Source organism: Mercenaria mercenaria, chromosome 10 (assembly GCF_021730395.1).
Source record: "Mercenaria mercenaria strain notata chromosome 10, MADL_Memer_1, whole genome shotgun sequence".
Lineage (NCBI taxonomy): Eukaryota > Metazoa > Mollusca > Bivalvia > Venerida > Veneridae > Mercenaria > Mercenaria mercenaria.
The window spans coordinates 17,796,319-17,822,193 of NC_069370.1; the positions used below are offsets into that span (position 1 = coordinate 17,796,319).

Here is a 25,875-nt window from a genome sequence, read left to right on the forward strand (position 1 = left end):
TTTTTCTTTTCTTTTCTTTTTTTTCTTTTTTTTTTTTTTTTTTTTTTTGCTTTTTTTCCTTCAATGTTAATTTTCCATCAGTATTTATAATCAACATTAGAAGTTTTATACCCTCACCTGGTAACCCCCGCTACTCCACGCCCTCCCCGCAAAAATAGGCATTCATTTTCTGTTAAATTGATTTTGACTAATGAAATAATTTGCTTCTTAGTAATATCCTGAACTTTTCGCCGGATATATTTTTGCCATTTCTCACCACAAACCCTTTCGGCGGGGTATTCCAATTCATCGAATTTGCTTTTTATTTATCTGAATTTACGGTATTGTAATGTACCAGTACAGGAAACAAATGACGCGGTATCTAACTGTATTAAGATTCAGTTTATCACAATAACCAACTTACGTCCTCAATGTAAGAGTACCTGTGCATTCTAAGCATTAATCTCCTAAAATAAACGTTATGTAATGAGTCCTATGCAACAGAATGACCCAAAAAGAGATGTTACAGATCTAAAATCAAGGTTAAATATCCAAAAGGAATGGTCATTTTCTAAGAAATAGTAATCTTATAAGTCTATGCGTGTATGTGAACGTGATACATGGGTGGTAAACGCGCATTCAAATTCCTGCTGGGAATACGGTTAACATACGTTGTACGACCTCCAGTGCTGGTGTTGCGTATCAGGTTTTATTATAATACACCTATTTAAATTCTGACAAAATACTGCTTGTACTTCACATGTTAATATGAACAGGCAGGAAAAAGTCCGTATTGCACCTTTTATAGTGCATTTTTGTCGGACTTCGTTCATTCAATATGCATTATCTGACATAGCTCTATGTATAGCGCACATGAAAACTTCCCGCAGTTCTATTCATATCAATAAACATTGAAGATAAACAACAAACAAAAAGATGGAGGTATATATTTAAAGGGTCATTATAACAGTAGCTAGATCTGGGATTTTGTGCTTGAGCGCCTTGTGAGATCCAATCTGGCAAAATCCACACGAGGCGAATACAGTACCGCAGATCGAGCTACTTTTATAATTATATAATATCAAGGAAGGTGGAGTTTTGTTGATAATGGTTTCCGAAATCAGGAAAAATGCTATTGTAACGATCGTACATGTGAAGTATCTGCTTTGGCTCTGTTATTACGAACACTATGCTGGCACAAACGGTCAAGAACTATGGAATAATGAAATTTGCCAATAACTCGTGTGTCTACTTCCTTGAAATGGTACGCTGCTTATGAGAAAACAGGTGTAATACAGTCATGAATGTTATATATACTTAAATAGAATATTGCTTAGGGGGAAACAACTGGCAAAACATCGTCGGGAATGGGATTGCACCCCGGTAATGGAGATGCCCGTTAACATTATATAGACCAATCATACTTTTTTAATTCTAATAAATTTGACAATGTCATTTTCTTTGTTTTATTTATTCATTTATTCATTTTGGCAAAAGAAACTCGTCCATAGCCACTTTTCTTTGATAGTTTACGGCTAGCACTAAAGTACTTAAAGATCATTCATTGGAAGACGAAAGACAAACGTTCCCTATGCCATGTTTGCAACAAGATACAATTCATCCATGTAATATTTGCCTCGGTGAATTGACTTCAAATTGTCTTAATCGACAATAGAGCAAGAAACAGCATGTGTTTTGCGCAGTTTTCAACTGTATTTCAGCTATGTTTGGGTTAGCAGTCTACTTAACCAGAGATTCGGTACACGTAGTAGCCTGTGTTCCGTAAGCATCAACTTCTCCATATAAATCGAAGGAGGATGACAAATGGTCTCAGACCGACGTCTTTTTTCCCAGCCGTATCCATACACCTCACTCGAGGTTCGAACTTTTGACCCTCCAGTACGCTAACCCTCCGATAGGTAGATCTGTGCTTTCCATATCATTGAAATGGTTCAACAGGAAGACATTTTGATTCTTGCATCAACAATACATGTATTTTGACAGAAAAATTTCCAGAAATGCAGAGAAACCCGCTGGTAGCACTCTATGACCATGGAACATTTGCTTTGTGTTAATGCAGCCAACGGCATTTGGTCAATTTTAGTCCAGAATTGCAAACATTGTCCCATTGTTTATCTGCTAATTGCCATATGATTACGCAAATAATATACAAAAATGATAATGGCCAGTTAACAATATATTGATTATTAGTGTTTTCCTCATGTCTATATTTGCATTTTAATTACTGTAACAATTCTTAGGTGGTCTGGACAATTATGCAATACTGGTACAGTGTAACTTCCGGACCTTCTGAAAACCGGAAACCTTTGAAAACTGCACGAAACTCAAGGTCCCGATTTTTTCTGTTCTTATTTCTATTTATTTTTAACTTCTGAAAACCGGAACTTCTGAATTCTAAAAACCGGACGATTTCTGAAGGACCGTTTATATTTCAACACTAAAATTGACTTCTGAAAACCGAACAGCAAATTTTTTGCTGGGTTAAAAGTGTCACCTGTTAATCAAAAGACGCTGTCAACATGTTATTTTGTTTATCTATCAGCGGCCCGCGTTTATTTTGACACGCTAGATAATCACAATGATCATTTGATGCAAAAGTAAGGAAGTAATCAGTGATTACTTTCATTTGTATTCAATTTATGAAAACGTGATAAATTGAATATCTTTGTGTGAAAAACTTTTTTAATGTTTGAACGAAAGAAAGACAGGTGTTTTAGTTCATTTAGTAACATCGATTAAACTATGCAGTAACATTAATGAAATGTTGACGAAGTCCGAACTCCAAAGATAGTAAAATGTAAGTGGAAAATATCTGCGTAAATGCTGTTATTTAAGATATGTTGTTTCTTTTTATATCTTTTATTTATGTATTTACTAATCTCAATGTTTGTAATTAATTAATTAATTAATTAATTTCTTTTAATAAAAAAAAGGATAATAATCTCCTTCACCCTATGTGTAAGAAAACATAACTCTTGTGCACCAAGTCCACATTGCCTACAAACTTTTAAACTTCTGAATAATTATTCCGGAAACTTCCAAAAACTGAACTGGTCCGGAGGTCGTTCGATTTTCGGAAGTTACACTGTATTTCATTATCTCCGATTGTGTTTAAATAATGGTCCCATTATCCTTACAGTTATAAGTATTTATGTAGACGCAAGCTGACTATGCAATTACATACGTGACAAAGAAGTTTGAAATCATAATATATACCAGTAACTCCATTCCCGTGGCGTACACCATCCTCGATGATTTCTTTGTCAATTATGCCACTATTTGTGGAATTTGGAGCAAAGAGTTATGATATTCTCTACTTTGTTGCAGTTAGTTTATCATAAGAAGCTTCCAAGGTTCTAAGAACATGAGATCAGAACGTTTTGTTGATTTCATTCATTTTTCTTTTTTTTTTTTTTTTTTTTTTTTTTTTTTTTTTTGCACACTTCGAGTTTTTGTGATTATGGTGCCGAATCATGAAATACAACCAAATGTTTCACACGTCTGATCATATTTGTATATTTGTGTTGAATAGCATTTTGCTTGATTTATAACTGATATACTGAGCAAAAACATAATTTCACCTATCTCAATCACGTTTTTTTACGAGCAACACCAGCACCGTAGGTCGTGAAACCCATTTTAAGTTTAATTCCAGCGCGAATTGGATTGCGCTTTTACCAACAACGCATGGCTACATGGTAGCTTGTCGGAGGCATCTATGTATGTAATTTACGATCATCTGCAGAGGCAATGATTACACGAAGTTAAAAACCGGAAAACACTGTGAAATAAATCAGGCTTGAGTTACTTGTTTCCTTGTCTTTTGACCCTCTGCCCATAAATTAATGTGGACATATACTGGCCTGCGTGGCCGAGTGGTATAGGTCGCTGCTTTTTCTTTTCTCCTCATTAATTAGGGTTCGAAAAATCACTTGAGTGTAGAGTCCTTCATGTAAGAAAGCCAGCCAAATGGCTTACAGAAGGTAGTCTGTTCTATCAAGGTGCCCGCCCATGCCCAGATATGCAACTTGGACCTTTGTCCAACCATTAAAAGCTGTTGAAAAGTCGCCAAATGACCTTAACTAAATTGGGTTTCTATCATTCTAACCCCTCCTGTCCCCCACCCAAAAAACAAGACAAAGGAAAACAGCAAAAACAGGCAATCATTAGACTTTTAAGATCTTGAGCAGAAATCAATTTGAACTTAACATTTAATCTTCTAACCTCTAAAACGACAGAAATCCTCTATCATCCTAGTACGAATGTTGATTACTTTAAGTCAAAAAGTATTTTTTGCTTTTTATGGTAAAATATTTTTGTTCAGTCGTGACCTTAAATTGCGTCCAACTCGCATGAAGAACAAATGGGTTCATTTACTAGCTACAGTCTACGAATTTCAAAACGTAGTTCACACCATTGTGTAGTTTCTGAATAATTTATCAACTAAACGTCTACCAACCGACAGACATACAAATAGATAATGAGCAAAAAACAATACTCTTTTTTTAGATGAAAATGAATGCATTAATTTAAAACATACACATAACTTAAAACATATACATGCAACGAATTCAAAATGAACAAAGGAACATTTGGGCACCGCCTTGAAATGGTAAATGGAAAAATAGCCACTTCGAGTTTAAACGAAAACGCATGTTAATGATTCCTCGCTGTGTGTATATGTTACTGGACAGTGTAAGTACAAGCAATCCTTGCTAAGTTTTTAGGAATCATGTTAATAATTTTGGTGAGTATCATTCGGTATGTTTTTATCTATTTTCTCGAAAAATTTATATAAAAAGTTTGAAGTGTATATCTAACACATGTATTGTCAAGAAAAAGCAAGGTAAAGGTCTAAAAATTGAAAGAAAAGTATCTAACGAATCACTGATATGTACACAATGCCTTAGCAGATTGCAAAGCAGCCGGAGAAACACAATTTAGAGCCCGACGAAGCATCCGAAAGACAAATATCAATTAAAGCATTTCAGCAGATTCTGCCATATGAGAAAAACGTTTTATTGGCCACTTTTGCTAGTCAACAATTTACTTGACGTTATCATCCGAAAGCTTATATCGCTGTTGCACGATGTCAGAACGTTTGTTTTTCCAGCAAAGACTCTGTCTTTTAGGACTTGTCATATAAGACGAAAGCAGCACTGGTTCAGTTAGAACATTGAGTTTCAAAGAAAAAATATCTGCAATTTATGATATGTTTGACGTTGCGGGAGTGTAATAAAGCCATTCCTTAAAAATAAGAACTAGAAGAAATCATAAAAAAAGAGTTCTCTTCTGTTTCAACAATAACAACAGCTATGGTGTCTCTCACGCATATATTACTTTTTAGTGGATGTACCATGGTTATAAATGGACAATACGGAGGCCGTCCAAGACTACCAGATAAATGTGATGCTGTATTTTGCGCAGAGACAGACTGTTTAAATCCAACCACTCCTCCTGGGGAATGTTGTGCGGTCTGTCCCCCAAACACCGCCACCATGTATGTACAATTACTTAAGCTACAAAATGCATATTAGAAACTTAATTAACTGGAATTTTTGACTGTGAAATTACGTTTTCAAATCATAAAACAGTTTTTTATGATATAATACAAAATAGTAGTGTCATCTAGAAATGTATATTTAGTGCAATGTCTCTGTAACGTAATGAATTAGATTTTTGTTACTTCTCACAAGCAGTAACCTTGATATTTACTAAAATATCTGTTCTTAAAATGATACTAGCTGGGAAAAAAACGCTTTTAGTTCTAAGGGTGAAACAAGTGTAGCCATAAATGAACTAGCTCTGCCCAAATAGTTATTGCTAAGTATAACTGATCAAAGAACAATATATCATATTTTTGGTTTTAAGGTTGCCATTAAAATTAAGTACTTATATCATCAGTTGTACTAATATGTTGCGACAACAAAGCATTCGTTTCTACAAGCAAAATACCATAACCTTAAAATACCATGCATATTCAATGTATTTAAGTATTCTTATGTATGTAAAGCGGTTAAATGATATAACGATTTTAAAGTGGCATTATGCGCATCTTACTGCACATAGAGTGTTTTTAGTGAGTGCTCTATAAAACCAAGTTTCGGTTGCTGTGAATTTAAATGTGTTAAATTAACGACAATGCCACATAAGTATTTGAAGTTGATGCTTTAGAAATAAAGAAATCGGACTACTAAAATTATAGAACTTTTCTTCAATCTCCTACGCAATGATCACCCTTACCTAAAGATAGAGATTTCTGATGTAGAAGGGAGGCAACTCACTCCTGCATTAAGTTTGACTTTCCTTGAAAAGACTGCCCCAGTCAAAATAAGAAAAGTTATATTTGGAAACTTATTATTTCGTACTGGTCACGGGAAGAGTTTGGTGTGTTGGGTTAAAAGCTAATAATATAGAATTATTATGATGAATATTATTTTGCCAGACATTGTTCTTAGCTACAAGCGTAGGGTGAAAAAAAAGAAATAAGATCAGTATTTTTACATTGTAAACTTGTTCTTTAAATTAAATACAGATTAATAAATTCGTGAGTAGTTCTAAATCTAAACTAAAAGCCAGGTTTTGTGTTGCTGACACTTTAAGTGAAGATTAAGCTTTACAAAAATATGATGTCGTAAGTAACAATTTCTTTTATAAAAGATTTTATAAAATATAATGTCATCTTCAAAACAAAATTGTAGTTGAATTTAACCTGTAACAAAAACAAAACAAAAAAAACAAAGTAGTTTGCTCAGATGTTGAGATGTTAACAGGATAGGATAAGGGTATATATTTACATGTTCTAACACTTTTAAGGCTTTCTTTTATATAAACAAAGAAGGATTTTACCATGTATTGTCTTGTCGATTTAAACTCGTTTCACAAAATGACCTACTTTTGGCTATTCTGGTTTACTCCTTACATTCAAGCCTAAAAAGGATTCTAGAATAGTATCCCTTCCTGGTGTAATTCGAACTTGTTAGAATGGAAATAGATTTTAATTTTGCGTGCTTTGTTGGCAAATTAAACATGTTTAAAACCGTGTTTTATTTGCCAACAAAGCACTCAAAACTAAAATCTATTTCCCAAATCTTATTGACATAATTGAACAAAACTGCATTAACGTACATATAAAACATTTGCAGTTTAATATAAGTTTGAACATAAACCTATTTTTTTGTGTTACCGCTATAAATGTTTTACAGTTCTTTGGCACAAATACAAGATATGGGGAAACCTTATTTGGTTAATTGTCATTTAATTTTTATGCTAGTATTTTTTATTAATATCAATCCACAGTTGAGAAACCTGGCCAATGTCCACGTGGGACTGGATTTGGAATCTGTGTAAGTTTGTGTACAGGCGATTCAAGTTGTCCAGGGGACCAGAAATGCTGTAGTAATGGGTGTGGTCATAGATGTATGTCGCCGGTAAGCGGAGGTTAGTGTACCTTGTTTAATGGACTATTCAGACCTGCAATTCGTAACTGCTGAAATAATTCAATAGAACTTGATTGGGTTTTTATTGCCGTTTACATAAAAAAAATTAGTTTGACACGTTAAATATTAATTTAATATATATTTCATATCTCAGTTTCATAAAAGAAAATAATGATCAGGTCGTTTTTGGATTCTTAAAAATTAGTATTTCGTGTCATTTCTATTTGATTATTACTTGTAGTAGTTATTTACTGAAAATTGTATTGCGTAGCTTCAAACAGGAAACATTATGTCTAATTTATAGACCGAAGTAAAATTGCATATCTTCACTTATCAGTTAGACTGGCATCAGTCGTTAGAGTCATTGAATGTAAAGCACCTGGCCATAAAATCAATCCTCTCTGATACCACTTTCTAAAAGAATTTACAATATCTCTTGCCTCTGCCTAGAGAGAAAATGTTTTTTCTGAGAAAATAATTTAATGTCAGTATGAAGAAATTAATATTATTACAGACTACTTGATCTCAACAGACTTTGTAAGTCTACTTATCAGTATGTACTACCTGATCACCTCATTTTAAAAAAGGCTCTTAACCCTTAACCTGCTATATTTCTATAATGGACTGGTCCATCTTTCAATTTGGACAGTACCACTTATTACTCAAAGGGGTTTTCACTGAAAATTTACTGACTGAATAGCGAACAGTGCAGACCATGACCAGACTGCACGGATGTGCAGGCTGATCTTGGTCTGCACTGGTCGCAAAGGCAGAATCATCTGCCGCCAGCAGGCTAAGGGTTAATCAAAACAAATAATTCATGAAGCACTGTATAGTTGCCGTAGCTCTCAACAAATACTATCTCCTATGCTTGGTATTAAGGTACAGTGAAAAGATATTTCGTTTCTTTTTTAGGAAGATCATGCTTCTATAAAGGTGAAATGCGAATGGACGGTGAAACATTTAAAGAGAGGTGCAATGAATGCACGTGTAATGATGGTCATGTTTCCTGTACGGAGAAGGCCTGTGGTACGTTCAAAAATACTTTCAAATTAATGATAAGGCAATATGCATGTCAATTCCTATTTTCTCGCTAATTAATATAATACCAGAGTATGCTGTCTTGTTTGATATTAAAAAAAATGTTTTAATGGTTAGGAATCAAAAGAACCAAAATTCTTTGTAGATAGATGGCAATGATTTGTTTTACGAAGATTTGATAATGTGTTTCATTTAACCACAAAAATGTCACTGATCTCTTACCTTTCCAGGTTCAAAACCTGGCAGATGCCCCCGTCCCACCGGGATAGCAATATGTGTAAAAACGTGTACTGATGACTCCAGTTGCCATGGAAGACGGAAATGTTGCAGCAATGGTTGTGGTCATACATGTGTTCTGCCTGAAAATGGTGGTAAGTACAGTTGAATATGCATACCTTTACTTGGGGGACTCCCATACTTGTATGATAGAATTGACTTAAACATGTCAGAGGATTGAGGTATTCATCAGAATTCTGCATGCGGGAATACGTCATATGTACACTTGCACCACGGTATTAAGTATTCAAACGAATTATCTTTGGTAAAAACGACGGAGGACGGCTGCGAAATGAATATCTTGTATTTCGTTTTGTAGCATTTAGCTATTTGTGTGATTGTTTACACTCACAGTCTGGCTTTTTTAAAATAATTCAAGCAAAACCATCTGGCCATTTTTATAGATCAAGATGAAATGCTTTTTAAGAGCTGTCAGCATCTTTTGCTTGTTCACCTCATTTCAAAAAAAGGCTTTAATTCAAACCAGTTGCTACATCCTCTTTTTAAAATGAATATTTTCTTTTAAAGCTCTTTACAAATGACAAATGCTATCACTATGTTAGATTATTTTTCGACATAATAAAAATATCATCAGACTCTTTTCCTCTTCAGGAAATCATTGTTACCATAAAGGTCAAAAGCGAATGGACGGTGAAACATTTAAAGACAGGTGCAATACATGCACGTGTAATAATGGTCATATTTCATGTACGGAGATGGCCTGTGGTACGTTTAATCTTGTCAATTTAACAAGAAATTTTAAAATATTTTCACGTAATATTGTCGTTAAATAATGAAAATCCTTAAATGTTTATCAACAGACCAAACCTTTGTAATACAGGAAGACAGCTTTTAACACAATAATCCATTTTATTTTCTTAGACATTCCTTTTGCTTACGTATTTCATATTAATCCTTTGATTATTCACTGAATCGTTTATCTTTTCAGGTTCAAAACCTGGCAGATGCCCCCGTCCCACCGGGATAGGAATATGTGTAGAACTGTGTACTGACGACTCCAGTTGCCATGGGAGACGGAAATGCTGTAGCAATGGCTGTGGTCATACATGTGAGCGCCCTGTAGGTTAGTATAGTTTAATATGGAGACCATTTTTGAAGGATTCGCTTTATATATATGAAAGATTTGATGATACACATGTCAGATGCTGCTAGAAGTTATCGGAACTCCACGATATTAAATCAGAAGTCCACTTGCACTACTGATGTTATTCAAACACATTATGTGATTCAGGCAGTGAAAGAAAGTTGCGAATGACAGAACAAGGTAAAGCATAGAGTTTATCATTCCTGCTAGCTGAGTGATAACGCGCACTAATTTTTATTTGCTAGGGTAGGCATAACATTAAAATTAACAATTTTATTACTACTGTTCTTTCCGTCCTTTAAAATACATATTGTGAATACATGTCACTATTTATAGGCATATGTGATGGTATGGCGTGTCCGCAAGTTCTAAGATGTCCCAATCAGTATACACCCCCTGGTCAGTGTTGCCCAGTATGCGGACCAATAGGTGAGAATTCCACAAGAAAGAGAATTTCTAAATTATATCTAACATTATATAAGATAGCATACAATATTTAAGGCTATAAATATGAAAACAAAACACGTATTATTAAACATATTTAAGGTTTTACTACACATTTATTAAAATAGTTCTATACGGAATGCATAGATTTCTGAAGAAACTTTTACTTGGAATATTTCGGCCAGGTTCTAAATCTAATACTAGTATGAAAATGATTTTTAAAGGAATTTATTTTTCTGGTTAAACATAATCATTACATTATTTAAGGGTTTGACAATGAAGTAAAATTACTGAATGCCAAAATGGAATATCCTTACACCTTAGAGACCATGAGTATACAAAGTTTGTTTGTTAGGGACTGGTAATCTATCCTTTTGTAAAAATTTGGTAAACAACTCAGAATAAAGTAAACAGAATATAAAGATATACCGGAGCATAATGAATTTGCCAATATTGGCATATAAAAAATATTCTGATACAATTCTAACTGAACTTTGGCTTTCATCTGATAATGTTGTCCCTTTTTCTCATTTTGATAACGAATGCCACCTTGTTGATTGTACCCCATTGTAATGTCTCAATTAGTATACACCTCCAGGACAATGCTGGCTACCAGGTAAGCTAGGACCGACGGATTACAATATGAAAAAATGCAATTAGGTAGACACTGACTTAATAAGTCTTATTATTTCAATTGATCATTCCCCAAGGATCTTCAAATATTTCATCTCGGTTTGCCGATGAGTAGGTTATCATAGGTAACAAACATGAGGGAAAAACATATTCGTAAACTTTCGTCGAAGAATTAGGATACCTTTGCGTGTTTATCTTTTTGTAGAACTCGTATTTGATGCAAGTTCGACATAAACCTTTGGCCTAGAGTTATCTTATTGCTACAACAGAATCGGCATTAATATATTTCCGAATTTGATGTATAAAATGAATAAGAATTGTTTTAAAACCTACGTATGTTACGACTTCTAAAACGTCCAAATAAAAGATCTTCTATATAAACAGTACTGCATGTTAGGTTTGACCTAATACATGTATAGCAAAGCTATATTATCTCTGAAAATCCGGAAGTTTTTTAGTAAATGACTTTTACACATGATAAATTTATATATCTAGACAGGATTTATTGAGGATATTCTGTACTTAAATTTAGTTTCTAAAATGTAGCTGTTTTAGTGGAAGATGCGCATTTGTTATATCTAAATTAATACTAATCTTATCATAAATTTCGAAAACAAGAATTGCAATTTTCTAGCAACATGGCAAAGTTTGCAGAATACATTTGAGAAATGAAACATACACGCAATGAATCATCGAGGTCTATAAAAACAAATCAAATTATCACATTATGAAAGACAATTTACACTTACAACATTTCACGTGGATGTATAAAATTGGTAATATAGGTTCTCTCAATTGAGATAATATTGTACAAAAATATTTGATGCACTTATGGTATAGTTACAATATGTGGTGCTTTCGGATCGTGCAGTCCACGTGTTTTTTCAAGAGTGTTGGACGCGCGAGATTTGCACATAAGAGTACCAATAATGAAAGACAAAACCAAACAGAGGCTGCAATCCTTGTCTTGTCCGCGTACTTTGCGTCCAATGGATGCTTACTGTTATTATTATTTCATTTTATACAAATGTGTCTAATAACAATGTCGTTTCTGTTTCAGGGAAGCCAGACTGCAGTAAGATAGCTTGTACACTACGGCACTGTGTTGGCCAGTATACTCCACCTGGACAGTGTTGTCCAGTATGTCCACGTAACACATACTGATGAAACATTTTAAGAAAATGCACAAGCTTTCTTTCTGTTCTAAAGAAACTTAACGTCAATCAAACGCCAAGTCTGTTTACGGGTGTAATGAATTAGACTTGTTGTTGTTAATTTGATTATTTTTTTCTGATCAGAAACAACACTGTCAGTACGACAGTAGTGAATCGTTGTTCATTTTCACTTGATGTTGGAACTGTGATGATATATAAACCATGCGTTAAATACAGCTTTGTTTCATTTTTATTTATTTCTCTCAGGACAAAGTACATGACGTACTTGTTTCTCATTGTCGTGGAACATGTTAAGTGTACGAGTGTATATGTTACAGAGAAATTGAACCATAATATACTTAAGTTCACCTTTTTCCATTTATATTTTTGTACATTTATATGAATTGTAATGCATAAATTTGTAAAGGTTTAAAAATGTATATTTCAGCTAAATAGTAAATAAAACTTGAATCATGTCATTCTGTGTTTCCGTGTCCTCTGCCACTGTCCCATTTTTCTGTTGAGTATTTCAACTGCGCCATTTTTCAGCTAGTCTAATATGAAACAAGTAGAATTAAAATGTTTTGCGTCCAAGTCGCCGGAAACAAGATCTAAAACAGCTTACACATACCCTTACATATTCATTTCTTGAATGTAACTAAAATAAAGCGAACATTGCATTCATAAGAAAAAATGGAAGTCTAAATCCTATTAAACGGTTTGTTAAATAAGCAGGTGAATTATACTAACTGCCTATACTAGTATGGTTCTCCAATCATTGTAATGGTCTAAAGTACTGAAAATGATGTCTGTAGATGTAATTGTTTATACGAAATAAAGGAGGAAAATAATTAGTATTATGCAGCCTACTACCTGCAACAGGGTATTTCGGGACTATTCCGGCGAGAGTTTGCATTGATCCAGAAGTTATCCAGGGGGAAATAGTAACTTTGTTGGTTTTAAAATATGTCGTAACATATAAAAAATTATCTGTGAATAAAGTTTTTAGTGTTGTTTTCGTCGTAAATTCGAGTCCCGGTCCCGTATTGTTTTATTTCCGTTTTTTAACTTTTATTTCATTTCTCATTTTTCAGTTTCTTCAGACATATCACATTAGTTAATCTAGATCTTTTCTTTCACAAATTAGATTATGCCATTTTTAATAGGAAGTAAAAGCGCATTTTGTTTAATACCCTTCTCTTTCATATGGTGTATTGTGAAATTTAAAGCGCAAGTTGTTAGTGTCATAAACTTTGTAGCGATCTTATATTTACAAAGCATTGCCAACACATAAATTAATCTAAAGATACTACCAATATTATGTGAAAAAGGTACAAAATGATTAATAACTGAATAATCAAGACCAAGGTAAAGCAAAATAAACGTAATGCAAAAATATAGACAGTATATTTTTGACGAACGCATGATTCATTACAAATAACCACATTTCCTTCCATCCCTCCCCTGTGCCAACCAGCCAACTGTTAATCGAATCTTACATATTTTGTTTTAAACTAGAATGCTACTGATTATTTATTTAGAAAGTATATTCTTGACGAACGCATGGTTCATTACAAATAACCACATTTCCTTCCACCCCTCCCCTGTGCCAACCAGCCAACTGTTAATCGAATCTTACATATTTTGTTTTAAACTAGATAGCTACTAATTATTTATTTACATACAGCTAAACATAAAAACGCCAAAAATATAAGTTTGTGGTGAATACGCCTGAAATCTGTCATACGATATTTACGGGAAAAATCTAGTATATACAAGTTCTATCTTCAAGTATATGCAACAGAGAGGACTTTCAGATTTAGGATGATTTTTGGTTATTGGTCGACTTTATAGAATCATTACAAAATGGTCAACAGTTAGATATTTATATGTATTTATAATAGATTGATTAAATAAAGCGTAGTATAGATTCTGCATGGAAGTGGAGACAAACATTATTGACATGGTTACAACTAAACAGCAGATTTATCTCACTTTAACTCACAAAATTATACTAGCTAGTCCGCACTCCCTTTTGTATCACGGGTTTATGGATTCCTTTTACTTCAAGGGTTTTCTATGATAGGGTAATAGATAGTTGAGGTCACTCATAGATCCAATTTGATGATGATTTTGTACAAACTATCGATGTAATTGTCTTTCCTTGGATGGTCAAACTGCTAGACAAGAAACTGTCTTTTGTTTGTTAAGTCTTCAGTCACAAATACTTTGAAATTATCTAGTTTTTTATGATCTAGGTTTGATTTATTCAGAAAAAATCATTGTTTTGGTTTTCCAGTTCTTAAATTTGCAACAAACGTACACACAGCAATCACGCAACGGGCTTATTAGATTGAACCTTTCAGTGTCATCAACAGTTGTGTGTGTGTGCGGGGGGGGGGGGGGGGGTAGTGGGAATGTTATTTGCATCTTTTTCATTGCATACGTTGACTCTTGCTCGGTCTGTGTCTGGGCGACTTGACCCTTTTTCTGGCTGAGTTTTAAACTGCGATCTGAGGCCAGGGTGCCTGAAAAATTATGGATTTCACTATTGTTTTCCGTTATGTTATTATCGCTGGAGGAATCGAGCGGGATCCTGTGGAGAGTTGGGAGGTTCTTCTTCCACACTGTTGTAACTCATCTAGACTTCGTTCTCTCTTAAACCTCATTTGTATCGAAACAAGGATGAATATACAACAGGGAAAGCCACGTTCTAAAAACGCAGCCTCCTCAAACGTAAACGCAGCACACGGATGCGCACACGACCAACACACACACACACACACACACACACACACACACACACTTTGTTTTGTAGGGGTATAACAAGTTATTGTTTTACCAGAGCTCCGCATTAGGTTTAAATACACTCGTGCAGTGTAAATGTGTGTACTGCAATTACAAACTGAAAGTTTCTTTAACAAACGAGTGTTACTGCATGCATTATGATTTAATTTTTAATAAAATTAAATGCATTTTAGAAGGATTTTCTACATTTGATCTTGATATCTTTAAGGTTGTTTTTTTTTTAGACAATTGTTTACTCTCTTCATTCAGTAAATTCTTACCTTCGTGTATGAAGCTCTGAATGTACACAGATTCACTGTCAGACCTTTCAGAATTTGTTCCATCGCCAAATGACTCGGCAATGTATATTGTTGATTTATTGTCGAAATACCTTGGCTTCCAAAAATGGAAAGTGTCCTTCATGTTGTAGATATATGAAAGGCCACCCACAGTCGGGTGTTTTATGGAGTTTCCTGCTTCCGATGGCGCAGGATACCCGAGATGCATTGCGCCAGGAAACCGGAAACCTTCATTTGCGCCACCTGGCTCTTCTGCTAGAACCTGCAGAAATATTAAGGTAAAAATCATGACAGCATACGGTTAGTTTATACAGCACTGAAGTCAAATTATTCCATTTCAAAAATGATGAAATCTGAACGATGATTTTTTTATCACAATACAGACCGGACTTAAATGAATCCGCGTTAGCCTTTTAATCGACTTTGGGGGAAAGGCCATGGATAGATATGAGGATGCTTCTATTAGAACCTTCATCTGGTGACAGGCACCGTATTCTTCAATTAGTAAACAAAATAAATGAAATAAAAACGGATATTTTCTTTTGTATTAAGGAATATTTTATCATAGTAGTGTACGAATTTGCGCACTCTTTCATAAATTACAGCACATGAGTCCGAGAGTAATTATTAAGTCGGTAGCGATGCTCTGTCGAGTTACCGCAAATCAGTTATAGGCAGGCGTTTCCATCCGCACATTCAGCTATATAGTGACAAATTATTTATCTCGCGTGTTGTGTTCTTTAATTAATAGGAGAAATCAAGTACAATGAATGTCTTCCTCTTTATCAGTACTATATCATAAAAAAACGTATGACTTTACATTCATTCATAAATTACAGCAGGCGAGTCAACCAGGGGTGAATTACTAGGTTTTCCAACAACGGCAAAACACGAGAAAATTTTGTTCGGCGTGCAAACTACTTATACTTATATATAGTCAAGCTAAAGCTACGGTTATCAAGTTTCTCATTTTCCTCTTGTCATCACTCCTTCCTCCTTCGGTGTCTTAAACGAGATTCTATGGACAAAATGACTCTAATACAGGACTAAACACATTTGTGTCGACATAATAACTTTTTTAGATAAGTAGAACATGAATGAAATCTAGCTTTGAGTGATATGAAGACAAAACAAATAATTGAATTAATATACGAATAAAGCCAAGCTCAAAATTTATGTTTACTGAAACACGAATTAGTGAGGGTTCCAGATGAAAGTCAACATCAGTGCCCCACTTCGTCGGTAACTGGTCCATAGAATTGCTTGTTACAACACGCTGGTTGTATTGGGGTGTTACAGTTGAACATTTCCATGCGTAGATCTCAGCTTCACCCTCGGATATAACCATATCAAACCATGTATGTTTTCTGCCGTCAAATATTGCTGAAAATCGGTAAATAAAATGTGCATTCTTAATACAAATTATCCAATGTTAATTAAGACTTATTCTGTAAAAGATTTAAAGTTTGCATACTAGTTATATTGCAACAAGTAACACGACCAACAGAGGACATATTAACAGATAAATTCTTTCTGATTGTGGGATTATATTTCACTAAGTATTTTTCAGTTAGTTGGACTTGGGATAAAACAGTCATTTTTATCAATCTGATCATGTTTTTATCCCTGGTCCAATACTTGTGCCTGCTTTGAAATACGAACATATTATCAACGATTGATTAAATCAAACCGGACACTTGAAAGGACGCGTCGATTTTCTATGGTGATATGGGGACAACATACCACCAAACTTTGAAGAGTCCACCCACAGTCTGAATTTTGCCTCGCTGTAACCATATACAAGATACGCATTTGTTCTGTCTGGTTCATCGGCAAATACCTGCATACTTGAACCTATAACATAAAATAAATATAGACTGTAAAGCTGTTGTCAATAATCTAGACATCTAGACTGCCAAAACAAACACTGACCCAACTTTTTATACAGGTAGGTTTACAACTCATAACGACAAGGGCACTACCCATGTAAGAAATGTAATTAAAGAAATAGAATAACTCAGCATGGTACATCTTTAAATTTAAGTACATATTTGTTAATTGGAAGAATCCTGCTAAACCACAGTCACTGCACGGAACCACAGTCACTGGAAGTATCCACAGTCACTGTAAGCAACCACAGTCACTGAACGCAACCAGTAAAAAAAAATCACGGTCACAGAACGTAACCAGTCACTGCACGTAGCCGCTGACACTGAACGTAACCAGTCAATGAACGTAACCACAATCATTAAAAGTAACCACAGTCACTGAACGCAACAATCCAATGAACGTAACCAGTTACTTAACGCAGCCACAGTCACTGAACGTAACCAGAGTCACTGCACATAGTCACAGTCACTGCACGTAGCCTTAGTCACTGCACGTAGCCACAATCACTGTACGTAGCCACAGTCACTAAACGTAACTACAGCCACTGAACATAACCACAGTCACTGCACGTAGCAACAGTCAATGTACGTAACCACGGTCACTGAACATAACCACAGCCACTGAACGTAACCACAGTCACAGTACGTAGTCACAGTCTCTGAACGTAACTACATCAACTGAACATAACAACAGTCACTGCACGTAGCCTTAGTCAATGCACGTAGCTACAGTAACAGTACGTAACCACAGCCACTTAACGTAACCACAGTCACTGTACGTAACCACAGTCACTGAACGTAACTACAGCTACTTAACATATCAACAGTCACTGCACGTAGCCTTAGTCACTGCAAGTAGCCAAAGTCACTGTACGTAACTACGGTCACTGTACGTAACCACAGTCACTGAACGTAACTACAGCCACTGAACATAACCACAGTCACTGCACGTACCCTTAGTCACTGAACGTAGCCTTAGTCACTGCACGTAGCCACGGTCACTGAACATAACCACAGTCACTAAACGTAACTACAGCCACTGAACATAACCACAGTCACTGCACGTAGCCACAGTCACTGTCACAGAACGTAACCACAGTCAATGAATGTAACCACAATCACTGCACGTAGCCACAGTCACTGCACGTAGCCACAGCCACTGAACGTAACCACAGTCACTGAACGTAACTACAGCTACTGAACATATCCACAGTCACTGCACGTAGCCTTAGTCACTGCACGTAGCCACAGTCACTGTACGTATCTACGGTCACTGTACGTAACCACAGTCACTGAACGTAACTACAGCCACTGAACATAACCACAGTCACTGCACGTAGCCTTAGTCACTGAACGTAGCCTTAGTCACTCCACGTAGCCACGGTCACTGAACGTAACCACAGTCACTGAACGTAACTACAGCCACTGAACATAACCACAGTCACTGCACGTAGCCTTAGTCACTGCACGTAGCCACAGTCACTGTACGTAACCACGGTCACTGAACGTAACCACAGTCAATGAATGTAACCACAGTCACTGCACGTAGCCACAGTCACTGCACGTAGCCACAGCCACTGAACGTAACCACAGTCACTGCACGTAGCCACAGACACTGAACGTAACAACAGCCACTGAACGTAACCAAATTCACTGAAAGCAGCCACAGTCACTAAAAGCAACCACAGACATTTGACGCAACCATGGGCACTGAAAGCAAGCACAGTCACTGAACGCAACCAGTCAATGAACGCAACCACGGTCGTTTTACATAACCACAGTAACTGAACGAAATCACAACGTCTGAACGCAACCACACCTACTCAACCGCCACCGCTCACGTAACCATAGTCAATAAACGCAACTACGGCCAATCAACAACCGCCGCTAAAGAAACCATAGTCATTAAACGCAAAAACAGCCACTCAGCGCAACCACGTCCACTCATTGCAACCACAGTCAGTGAACGCAACCACGTCCGCTCAGTGCAAGCACAATCGCAACCATACTATCTAAACGCAACCGCGGCCACTACAAGCAACAACGACACTCAGTGGAACTATAGCACATACATTGAACGCTGAACGCAACCGCAACAACGCTACAGCGGCCTATGAATGCAGCTGTGCCAATCAGCGTAACCACAAAACAAAAACAACAGAATATTAGCACAGCCATTAACAGCAACAAGAATAAATCCTGACTTAATACCGTGGTTGCCGTTGTGGAAGGTGAGAGGCAGACCTTTCAATTAATTCAACAACAGGATATGCTTTTCCAATGTATTATTTTCTTACTTTTAAGTCTAAATAGCTTTAAAAATCTACGACTTACGTACGCCATCAGCCAAGATTGTATCATCACCCCGCTTCATTTTGATACGAACAACCACAAGACAAGGCATTTCATTAAGGTTGTGATATACTTCGGCGTATGAATCAGAAACTGTAAGAAGAAATATTGAAAAAAAAAGGTCCTAGCTCATTTCATACTTAAATTTCTGTTTACCAGTTTCAGTTTCAGTTTCAGATTTATTGGCATATCGGCATACACAATATACCTTTGGCCATTTACAGAAATAAAAAGGATGACCAAGATATCACAAAATATACAGTAAAAACAACTATAGGTTCTAAATATATATATTTATCATTAAGAAGCAGCAATATCTGTAAGTTTTTCCTTTCATAATATACATATTTGGCTGTATTTCTAATAATTTTATTATTACTTGAAGATAATGTCCTTGTAAATTTATTTATACATGCAAATGACTGATCAATACCATACTTTTGACGAAGATTTCTATAAATTGGACAGCATAACAGAAAATGATATTCTGATTCTACATTTAGTGTACAAAGTTTACAAACACGCAAGTTTCTTTCAACTCCAGAAAAACTTCCACTTTCAATTTCAAGATAATGAGAACCGAAATGGAAACAATAAAACAATCATTAATATCAGTTTTAACGTTTAGTTCATCTATGAAGCTGGTCACCTCTTTCTGTTTAACATGTTTAAAATATAACAGTTAAGCATGCATATGATAATGTCAAAGTTTGATCACTTTTAGATAGCATAACACTAATCTTTGAGTCGTCTACAGAAACCGCATAAGCAACATGCTATCCGCCTTCCAGTGCAGTTAGTCACTTGGTTGAATCCCGCCTTTCAATGGCATTGGGAGTTGGGCAAAAGTGGGAGCATGCAAAATTAGGGGTCATTTATCCATGACGTGAAATCTGAAACGGACCAGTGTATACCCTACTTATATAATGACACCTCAAAATGTACAAACCTACCTTACCTATACGTACCGTTCCTACCTTTCTATATTGCCTACAAATATTTGATCTACCTATCTACCTACATCTGTACCTATGTAGGTCGCGTAATCTTTCGTTATACCTTTTGAAGTATTCGCTTTCAAACTTATTCCTGATTGCTTAAAATTCTCTACCGGAAGTGAAGATTGTTTCCAAGCTCGTATCCGCACATGCGCATCTCCCATGATTACTAAGTTGGAACTATCAAAGCGGTATGGTACTGGAACTGAACAGATTAAATTGAAATAATAAATGTATAATTATATGACATACACTGGTGGTTACAGTCAACCATTCTCACAAATAAAGATATGAAATAATTTTATTCAACTACATTTAGCATGATTAAATATAATTCAGTGGGTAATTCAGTATGCAGCAACAGCAAAATAGATTTTTTTTTTGAAAATGTCGAACAACTAACAACCCTTCAGTAGACAGTTGACTGATGTATGCATTAAAAGTGTTCAATACTTTTTAATATATATGACAGCAAACCAAGCGTTAAATTCAATGATTTAATCCTTTTGAAAAAATTATGCTATTTTCAAAATTTAAACAAGTATCTGAGTAGTTCTTTATAGGTAACACGATTTTGAAAATAAAGTATAAAATTACGATGGATTGTTTATGACAGGCATTTACATTTTTAAGATTAAATCATCTCGTGTGAACGTTATCTTTTTATCTCGAAATAATATTATTATTTTGTAACAATTACTTTCATCTTTTATCTATTGGGGAGCGGGGTTCTAATAAGATAAACTACACTGAAGCTTTGTAACGAGCCCATGGAAGGTCGGTGCGCTATCCTAATTCTCAAATGCTAAAATGTCGTGCGCACGAGAAAAGATGTCAACATTAGCCTCAGAGTGATAAGATATATTTGCCACTTTTGAATATGATAAGTTTTCCCATGGATTTTCAGTCATTGAAGAAATTGGATCAGGCAAACTGATGTCACTATTCTTTTCACTTCTTGGTATATTATACTAGTAGTTTTCTCCTTTAAGAAGATTCTGCCATCAACTGTCCAAAAAGAGTCTATTTTATCATCTTTTCTAGCAGAATTCAGTTGCTGTACAACAAATCGTCTTTTCTTTGTTAAATCTTCAGTTTCAGTTACAAATACATTGAAGTCATCTGTTTTGTGATTTTTTTTTTTGGTTTTTCTTACTCGTGAAGACATTACTTTTCACTTTCAAAGCCTTGAACTTACAAATTATTTGTGAGGTGCCATTTTTCACAGAACCACGAAGTGGGCCCTTTCAGTATCATCTGAAGTAATAGGAGGATTGACAGACATTTTTTCATTACACATTTTTACAATTTCATTTTTTGTGTTTAATTGTTTTGGTTCACCTGTCACCTTATCTTAAGGATGAGGCCTCCCAAACAGTTCAGCTTCATCATGCTCCCTTTCAAGGGTTTCAGTACGATCCCCGGCTTCATCAAGTTCTCGTCTAAGAGAAATATTCTCAGCCTTCAGGTTATAAAATTTTATGGCTTTGGTTTGAAATTAAAAGTTTATTGTGCAACATGGCCAGCTCTTTGCTTTGATCTTCAAGTTTAATATTCACTGGCCGGAATGAGTGTTTAAAAACTTCTGTGAGTGAGGCGACTACAGCTGCAGAAATGGCTTGGATTACTGTGCCTCAAAGTTTGTTGCTATCAATATTTTTATCGGGTGTATTGAAATTGTTTTGGATGTGCAGATTTGTGCGAACAAAGAGAAGTCAATGCGATGGCGGGTTTTTCACGAGAAATAAATCTCTCAGACGTATCCACTATGATCACAAAGTTTTCTATTTCCAAAGTCTCTCAGTTCAAATCAAGTACCAGTCATAAATAATGTAAACGCCGCCATTACCGGAAGTCGAGTTTTTTCCAGAAAATATGGACTATCAGAACTTTGCTAATATTTACATATTTAAAATTATTGCGTCCGACGGATAACCTCACTGGTATATAGATAGTGTTAAAACACAGTTTTCTCAAGGATAACATGGTGTAATAGGCCTCAATTTCACCAAAAGCGTACAACTGGATAATGTAAGCTTTAAAAATGTCAAACGATATAAATAAGGTGCATATTGACAAGTTATATAGTGACAGAAGTTCTCAAAAAAATCTTTTAGATTACCTCCCCTAATAATTTTGGTTTTTCATGAGTTATCTCCCCTGAAAACTAGAAAAAAATGATTTTCTCCTTTTCCCTATGGGGAATTTTAGATTTCTTTTTGATATTTGTATCAAAATCATATAATGCAGCTTTCTACCACAAAATTTTCTCGAAACTCAAGTTCAGATTCTCATAATCGAAGAAATTATATATTTCCCATAGGCATCAATGTTAACTTCAATACCGATTACCTCCCCCCAAAAAATGATAAAATTTTAAAAATCTCTCGGTGAAAAGTTTTTAGTTTTGAATGTCTTTAAAGTGACCAAATTTCGTTTAAATATTACCATCCAGTTACAAGATATGAAATATGGCTATTATACCATGTTCTCCTTAAATCGAAACGGACCTTCATAAGACTTTTAAAGATATTTTCTACTATATAATTAAGTTAAAAATTAAAATGCGGCAAGAATGTATTCTTACTTGCAGGAAATATTCTGTACAGCGGATCTTTTATCGGAGACGTTGATACATTAATATACATGTCATCGTATATATAAACAACTGGTCCAGATCTTTCTTTCGGGTGATCAGGTCGAAATCCTAAAAAGTGTATAAATCAACATAGTATCTATGCAACATGCACAACGATATACAATATTATCTTTAAAAAGCAAAAGCATAATCATTATTATCAGCAGCATCATTATTATTATTACTTAGCTTATTTACTAGCTAACAGCTAATATTTTGTTACGAATTATACTAGCTTTATCCACTGAAATGCTGGCCCTTTGAGATACTAAGACGGTAAAAAATCTTCCGATCAAGTAAATGTACTGAGCAATAAAGTACAAATGTACTAGTAGTGTACCTGACGCCGGGAATATATCGTCCTTGATTTTTACAGAGACATCAACCAGAACTGGAATTTCACCTAAACCATGGTCAATGTTCAGTCGGGCAACGTGTTCTGGTCCGTTTACTATGGGCAACCATCCACTCTCGAAATCTGGCCATGGTAAACTCCCACCTTGAAAATACAAACATAATCAAAATTATAAAACAAATGAAAAAGGATATTTACAAATGAATTGAATTTCAATTTCATGATGCCCCAGTATTCAAATTTGCCGGTAAGTAACGTGTAGGGACCCACCCGTAGTACATGTAATGTAATGCGATGGTCTATTATACCGATGTTTAGCCAACAATGATTCAAATCACGACATGGGATCGAACTTTGGCGGCAAGGTTTTGCTTAAGCATAATTTTCAATATGTTTTTTCTAAAGAAACGCATTTTGCTTAAATACACTAATCAAAGAGAAGTAGTATTTACATAAAACCATCACTTACCTTTCACTATCCAGAACATAAGCGGTAGTGATAGGCAACAGATTTCGAGTTTTGTAAAACTCATCTGAAAAGAGACAAACAATTATAAAGAATAGCCCTGAGAGTCTGCTAATGTTAAGACAAACATTTTCCAGGTGCAGCGCAAAACATAACTTGGAAGCGCACGTTCAATACAGTGGTATTTTTATTCTTGTTATTTATTAAAATCTTACCTTGGTTGACATGCCTGACGTAATTTCGCCTATAATTTAATCAGTGAATAATGTTTTTACTATCGTTTTTAAGATGCTTGGTGCATTGTGCCTGCTTTTACTCCATTATACGTTTAGTCATAATTATCACAGGTAATCAATAGCATTTGTTTATACAAAGAATCGATCCCTAGTGTCTGTAAAACCTTTTTTAAAACATAAATGTATTTGCTGTGTCAGATATTAATAAACGTTATTCTGTAAAGCATGGCGGAAGGTTATATTTGATACCGTGCGTAAACAGGTGAATTAATACTGAAGGTGCAAAAAGGTTAATAGGAAAACGCTCATAGTCTAGTAAACTCTACGCACCAATACCCTCCAGTTTGTGCATAAAAACTACACGGTCCTTTCGAATTAGAATATCTTACATATCTGTATAATGTGAAAAAGACGTCTATTGTGCTGTGCATTGCGTGTTATCCAGATAATTAAGTTAACAGGACAAAACTGCCTGTTAGTGCCCGTTTCTGCCATCCACATATTCACATAAATAAGTGGTTATTGCGAAAGTTTTCATGTTATCCAGTTAATGTTCGTACTCAAATTGGCAATTAACAGTTAGACTTTTCGTCCCCTATACGGAATTGTCACGGTATAGAATATTGAAACGGGGAGAAATTGTATAGGCGGCCGGGTAGCTCAGTCGGTAGAGCATTGGGACGGTATTCCGAGGCCCCCGGTTCGAGTCCCGGTTTGGCTGCACATTTTTCTCATCCTGTGAAATTTGGCGCCCAACGTGGGCCCGTTACGGCTGTTCTCGCACCCCGCTGCGGATGGCTTGATAAGACGCCTTTAGAAGAAGAAAAAAGTTTGGTATGACTGGTTAGTCTCCGACGCCTGTAATTGCTTGAATTCAAGGACGAATTTCAAAATGGTGGGGAAATATGCCACGGTATAGAACTTGAATATTAAAACAGGGAGAAAATGTGTTGGAGGTCGGGTAGCTCAATCGGTAGATTAACGGAACGGTAGTCCGAGGCCACGGGTTCTAGTCTCGGTTTGACTTAACATTTTCTCACCCAGTGACAGAATGAATGAGTGTATATCCGCCTTATCCCCTACCACCACCCTAATGGTTTGTGCCTATAGATATGATTTGGAATTATAAATTTGCATAATTGTTATGCCCCTTTATGTATTTTCATTTATCATATACCTATATAAATTCTGTAAAAAAAAATCGGCTTGTTTTTCACAATTAAATATGAACAGACAGACAAAAAATCCGTATTGTACCTTTTAAATTCCGTATTGTACCTTCCGTATTGTATGCTGCCGGACTATTTTCATTAATATGCATGACCCGGCACATTTCTATAAATAGCGCACATAAAAACTTCACTAAGTTCCATTTAATATCGATAAACATTGAAGATTTCGTTCAAGAACAAAACAAGAATCAAAATGGTAAAGGTATACTGGTTGGGAACCTTTTTCCGGACACATTTTCATATTTCGGCTCCATTATTCCCTTAAAAAAAATTCTACATAAATGAAGTCCACACTACACAAACTTCAGCTCTTTCCACATCTGATGTTGTAATCAGCATCGCGTTGTGACGTAAAATATGGTTTCTATGGGGCCTCAAATGGGGTCACTAAAATAAGTTATTTTTCCCGTCAGGTAAACCAGTATCCGGACAAATATTTTGACGGTGTTTTGTTGTTAATTTGATATCAAAATAAGTAATTAAACTATTTCTACACATTTATTAATCATTCATCTCTTCAAAATTGCACAT

At 35.4% G+C, this 25,875-nt stretch overlaps 2 protein-coding genes across 2 annotated transcripts; one reads left to right on the forward strand and one right to left on the reverse strand.

Annotated features, from left to right (window-relative positions):
- Positions 1-5,240: 5,240 nt before the first annotated feature.
- On the forward strand, positions 5,241-12,571 carry LOC128559793 (whey acidic protein-like). The gene is made up of 8 exons (XM_053552358.1): positions 5,241-5,500; positions 7,300-7,440; positions 8,355-8,468; positions 8,711-8,851; positions 9,369-9,482; positions 9,706-9,840; positions 10,198-10,290; positions 11,999-12,571. The coding sequence occupies exons 2-8, from the start codon at positions 7,422-7,424 to the stop codon at positions 12,100-12,102; spliced, it is 720 nt and encodes a 239-aa protein (XP_053408333.1). The 5' UTR covers positions 5,241-5,500; positions 7,300-7,421; the 3' UTR covers positions 12,103-12,571.
- Positions 12,556-24,312, reverse strand: LOC128559792 (uncharacterized). The gene is made up of 10 exons (XM_053552357.1): positions 24,092-24,312; positions 23,880-23,943; positions 23,396-23,554; positions 23,005-23,124; positions 20,479-20,622; positions 19,402-19,512; positions 16,922-17,032; positions 16,362-16,561; positions 15,161-15,440; positions 12,556-12,646 (listed from the first exon to the last, which is right to left on the reverse strand). Exons 1-10 carry the CDS (start codon positions 24,101-24,103, stop codon positions 12,642-12,644), a joined length of 1,206 nt encoding a protein of 401 aa, XP_053408332.1. The 5' UTR covers positions 24,104-24,312; the 3' UTR covers positions 12,556-12,641.
- Between the last annotated feature and the right edge of the window lie 1,563 nt (positions 24,313-25,875).